The 6000-nt window shown below is 41.6% G+C and overlaps 1 protein-coding gene across 2 annotated transcripts in view; it reads left to right on the top strand.

Moving 5' to 3' along the window:
- The first annotated feature begins 1243 nt into the window (after window positions 1-1243).
- Window positions 1244-6000, top strand: part of CLDN10 (claudin 10) — a 410839-nt gene continuing 406082 nt past the window's right edge. For both annotated transcript variants that reach the window (XM_085620448.1, XM_085620447.1), the window contains exon 1: window positions 1244-1838. In XM_085620448.1, coding sequence (XP_085476574.1) covers window positions 1625-1838 — 214 coding nt within the window. In that variant the 5' untranslated portion in view covers window positions 1244-1624. The remainder of the gene's footprint in view (window positions 1839-6000) is intronic.

Genomic DNA, 6000 nt, shown 5'->3' with positions numbered 1-6000 from the left:
ACAGTACGTCTGGGGGGCAAGGGGGAGTGCAAGCACTTTACCACTGTTTAGCAGTGGTAAAGTGTGCAGAAGATAAAGCCAGCAAAATTAGGACAACATGGGCAGACCGTGACATGATAAATGTGGTAATTTCTTACACAATTTGATATTACTTTTTGCTTCCTGATAATAATTGTATTTTTACAAGTGTGTATCATATAGTGTTCAAGTTAGACATGTGACATATGATTTTTGAATGCATGACAGTTAAACTTATGAAATTCAGCAATAGCTTCAAACTGAATATTAATGATAGTAATAATGCCCACTTACTCTTGCATGATATTCTTTTGGAGAGTTTGGTAGAGGTTTGCCATTATCTTCAAAGGAAGGACAACATAGCTGGTAAATAGCGTCTGCTATTTACCATATTTTTTTATCAGGAAATATAAGACACATTTTTCTTATGTTGCATGGTGCAATGGTGTTTGTTTTAACAATAACAATGAGACTAGCAATCGTAATCCTTCTCCGGTAGAATTATCTATTAAAACAGACCCGATGTGGTACTTATTACCCCTCGATCAATCTATATTAAAAACAACAATACAAGAGCACATTGGCAAACCCCCTTAAATTAGTACCCAAAATATTGCCTGAGTACTGGAGCCTTAGAATATGTTTCCTTTTCAATGCAGAAATCTATGCTTTCCTACCATGCAATAGTTATCATTCATCCTTAAGTTGTGATATTATGTTGGCCATCATAGAAAAATTATATTTCTTTATTAGAGTATGAGAAGGTGTTTTTATTTATTCAATAAAATCTGTTAAATTAAGAGAAGAACTCTGTGACGATGCACGGGGGGGGGCGGTGACCAAAAGAAGGCCAGCTAACTTAGGAACTCGTGCTCTGCCTACAATAACAATAAGAGAAAAATAAACTACATGCAAAAAAATTGTTCATCCATTATAACACAAGCAACACACAATAGAAGGCAACCGCGTACATCATAAGGCCCAGTAGCTTCTGTGCTGTCCATGCTGTTTATTTGGAAAAATAACGTCTTACTGTCCAATTGAATTGTGAATACTGAGTTCAAAAAGGGAGCAGTGTGGACTGTGATCCCTCTCTTCCCTTCAAAGTTCATTAATTTTCTAAGTTAATCTAAAACCAACACAAACACAGCATTCCCTTTAAAAGCCATCAGCATAAAAGCATACAAAAAGAAAAGTACATGTATTTTACTTACTTAGGCGATTCTCTCCTTAAAAAAGAAGCTCAGTGATAAGTGAATGTAAACATATTTCTCTGGGTGGGGGTCTCACCAAAAGTCTTGATTTAACTTTAAGTGTGTGTTAACTCAACTCATCCATAGGCGGTTTTAACTTGAAGCCACACTTCTCTTTTCCGTCTCAGTGCCTGAGCGTGCATGTCTCATGTTACTGGTGCATGAACAATGTCCTACATCCTCATTAATGTTCTGCAACACGCGTTTCCTTGTAATACAACTATGTTGTGTCTTTTTTTAAACTAAGCCACCATACTTCTCCTGTGCTTATTTATCCGCCGGTCTCCCTCTAGGACAAGCCTGACAGAGGTTTGGTTTCTGAAAGTTAGAAAAACGGGTAAATACGTTCCACAATGTCTGCAGTACAGATTTTAGCTCTGGTGTTTTGCATTGGTGGCCTGGCAGCCAATATTGGGGCTGTCGTTTCCAATGAGTGGAAGATCACCAGCAGAGCGTCGTCGGTCATCACTGCCACCTGGGTCTTCCAAGGGCTTTGGATGAGCTGTGCTGGGAATGCGCTGGGGTCCTTTCATTGCAGACCGCACCTTACTCTCTTCAAAGTAGAAGGTAAGTGAAGCTCACACGGTGGACAGAATCCGTTACTGGACACTGCTGTGTGTTTACTGCATCACACCGAGGACATACTGCTCACAATTGGAGAAAGGGAACTCTCCTTTTCACATGTTTAACACTCTCACTTAATTGTGTATTTTTATTCTGCTTGGGGGTTCTCAAATGCAATGATGTAATTAATTTTGCAAACAAAGATCTATCTATCTACCTATCTATCTACCTACCTATCTATCTACCTACCTACCTACCTACCTACCTACCTATCTACCTATCTACCTACCTATCTACCTACCTACCTACCTACCTACCTACCTACCTATCTATCTAACTACCTACCTACCTACCTACCTCTCTCTCTCTCTCTCTCTCTCTCTGTCTGTCTGTCTGTCTCCCTTGCCCTATAAAACAAGTCTTCAAGGACAAGGATATCCTGTAACTTGTGACTAGTTTGTGTATCTTTTTTGTGGCGTGATTTATTTTGTGAAATGTTGCTACGTTTGTGCTAGGGCACTCCCTTTACACTCTGAAGATGTATTTCACTTCTCCTGCAAAAGCGATGGTGATGCAAGGTTAACACATGCACACAACCAACGGTATTGATAAGTGAGTGTATATCGTTTCTGCGGAACTACATGTGCAAAGCAAACCACTGGGTCAAATGCAATGAGGCATGTGTGAAATTAGAAACTGGGGCTGGAAGATTTATTTGACATCACATGCGAGTGAAAATTCACGACTTTTAGCACCCAAATATTTGTTTCACTACAGAATATCCTAATACAAAAATATCGTTTTCATATGCTTTTTTTATTTGTCATTTCTTAAACACATGTTGATGAAGTTTAGAAAAACACTTCCAGAATTTGGCAGTCTCGACATTTTCTACTCTTTTGTACCCCAATAAAAATAGCACTTTGGATTGCAATGAATCAGTGTGTCGGCACCTGTAATATCTATATACTTTTTTATATGTTCGTATGTGAATCAACATATAGTGATGCTTTATTTTTTTTTACATTAATCAGTTTGTTACTCCTCACTTGAAGCAATTTAAATTAAACTAAGCAAATACAATAGGAATTTTCTATTCCTGAAATGTGACTCTTTTGAAAAACATTCAGGAGATTGCTATCCAATATTAGACAACATATGTTGCAGCCAAATTGTCTCAATTCTCTCTTATGATTCGAGACACGATGAGTAAATGACTGAAATTAATTAAAATCCCAGTATGAAATGTAGGAGTGGATATTGTAAAACAGCACAATTAAAAAAAGGGAAACTATAACATGCAATATTTCAGTGATGATGCCTTTATTAGGCTAACTAACAGGTTCTATTGCCAGCTTTCAAGACCACATAGCACCCTTTCTAAAGCAATTATAGATCAACTGAAGAAATCCCTCTTCTACATAGAATAGCAAACTAATTATATTTTAAATGGTGTCGAAGGAGAAGTGCGAGTTTGGGATACAGTGACCTACAAAACGTTCACGGAGTAGTATAATATGTAAGTAGCTATTAGGGATTACATTTCATCAGCCGTCTGTAAACACTGTCCGTGGCAAAATGCGAAGAGTCTGTAAACACTGTTTGTTGCATTACGGGAAGGGCCCAGTGGGTGCTAAAATCAGCGTCCCATGGCAGATATTTTTGCAAGGGCAGACTTGGAGATCCCTGAAATTGAAAGTCCAACTTCTTCCCGCTCCTCTCTATCCTCAAGCAAGGCACAGAAACACCATGAGCGGATTCTGTGATCCCACCTTGCCTATCACCACCCCTCACTCTCAGGCTGCTGGTCTACATGTTATTGGTCTCATGTGTGGCATGGGCTGAACATTACTGCAGAACCTAAGCATAACCACAGCAGGTAGCAGTACCCACGGATTGTCCCTTTATTCCTGTTATCATGCAACTCCACTGTAAGCACTGTGTTGGACCTGGCCCATTTTGCAGGGTAATCCCAAAACGTTTTGACTTCCTCCTGTATTTTTTCTGACTTGGTTTTGTTGGTTTTATGACTCTGGACACTTTACCACTGCTGATCAGTGCTAATGTGCATGTGTGCTCTCATGTAAACTTGGTAAGATTGGTCTACGCCTGTTTGACATATTTAATTTACATGTAAGTCCCTTGTACAGTGGAATCCTATATACCCAGGGCCTGTAAATTAAATGCTACGAGTGGACCTGCAGTGCTGCATGCGCCACCCAAAGAAGCAGCCTTTCAAACCTGTCTCAGGCCTCTGCCACTGAAGGGCCTGCGTTCACAGTTTACTGTCACAGTGACATGGCATTTAAAGTGTTTGCCAGGTCTGAAACTCCCCTTTCCCTATACATAGGGCACCCCAAAGGTATGCCCTAGTGAGCCCTATGGGCAGGGTGTGGTGTAGGTAAAAGGTAGGACATGTGCCCTTGTTGTATGGCATGTCCAGGTAGTGACAAACAGCCTATTTGGTTTCTCACTACTGTAAGGCTGCTCCACTCATAGGTTTCCATTGGGAATTCCCTGATACATGTTTCAGTGGTAATTTCTGATATGAAAGGGGTAGAGTTGCCATGTTTGATATTTTTTTTTTTTAAAGTTTTATATAGCGGGAACTTAACCCGAAATCAGGTACCAAAGCGCTTTACATGAGCACCAGTTGCGTTACATGAGGACACATTCATTTTTGTTAGGCACGGGGAGATTAAGTGATTTGCCCAGAATCACAGGATGTTGAGCGTTGTTACTGAGAATATAACCCGGTTCCCCAGATTTGAAGTCGACAGCCCTAACCATTAGGCTACATCCTCTCCCCAATATGTTTGGAATAGTGGTGTTAAATCCTGCTTATTGGTGAAAGCAGATTTTTTTATTACTATTGGAGAAATGCCACTTTGAGAAGTGGGCATTTCTGTGTGCCTATGATTCTTTGTGTTTTGCAGCCTGGCTCCAATCAACGTCTGGTTTAGACTGACAGGGACCTTTTTTGTGCATTCACTCTAAACAGTCACAAAGGTAGCAGAGGCATGTCCTGCATATCTTGAGAGTCTTCCTGGGTTACAATGGTGGAAGGAGTTGTCACCTGCACCCGAACAGGGCTGTGAGTGCATTTCACAATGCTGCTTTTGCCCCCCTGTAGTGTGTCTGATGCCAGGGCTGGGGATTGAATGGGGGTGTTGTGCACTTCTAAAGTTTGTTTGAAGTCACCTCCAAAACAAAGAGTTTTTGAGTATAACTACTGGGGCTGTGACCCCGTGATTTTAGACACTGGATGGGACTTGTAACCAGACGCTGCTGGCTCTACATGCTGCACCTTTCCAAGGGACTGTTGTGCTGCCAGGAGGAAACGCCATTGAGACTAGTTGGTTTGCTGTGTTGGCCTGCTGCCTACTGGTTGCTGGGCTGCAGGAAGGACTGCCTCTAAGCACTGCCGTATGGGCTGGCCTGCTTTCTGGTTACCTGTCTACGTGCCCCAGTGCCCTCCAGGGGCTTGTGAGCTTGCCACCATGTTTTTCAGGAATCCCAGCATCCTTATTGCCGGCCCGTGGAGCATGTAGTGAGCGCTACGCTTTGGCGTTAGCTTCTACCAGGAATTGGTGTGTGGTGAGCACCTTGTGTATGTGGGCAATGCTGGGCCTTAGTGTTTGGGCTCCCCAAGCGCCGCACTCTCTGTAGTCTGAGAGACCAGTGCAGCGCTAGGTGAAGCCCTGCATCAATCTATCCTCGAAGACCCCTTCTGTCGTCAGTGCTGCCTCGCCCCACCCACAAGGGGATCCAGAACTCGGCAGTGTGAGTCTCATCCCAGCTTAAGAAGCCTGCTGTCATCGCCCAGAGGAAGCGTCACAGAGAGAGGCACAGGTAGACACACCCGCTTTCACAATGCAGTATGGATATTTGACTATTGTAAGGAAATCAGAGCATTACAGAAATTATGTTGCATAGTCCATTCCAAAGTTGAGTCTTGCCGCACCTGCCAAGATAATTTTTTGGCACAAAAAGATATTATATTAAAACACATGCAAAAATAAGCTGTGTGGTATTACACAGTTATCGTTTGTTTTTGAAGTTATTTTGAATAGTTTGTTTGTGAAATTTTGGTATTTAGAGAATATTCAACAAAATACTGTCAAGATCAGGCTCCTTGTGATATTTTTCAACAATACCCCAGAAT

This window comes from Triturus cristatus, chromosome 8 (genome assembly GCF_964204655.1).
Source record: "Triturus cristatus chromosome 8, aTriCri1.1, whole genome shotgun sequence".
In the NCBI taxonomy this organism is placed as follows: Eukaryota; Metazoa; Chordata; class Amphibia; order Caudata; family Salamandridae; genus Triturus; species Triturus cristatus.
Note: the sequence above shows the minus strand (reverse complement) of the source record. Positions and strands in the feature narration are given on the sequence as shown.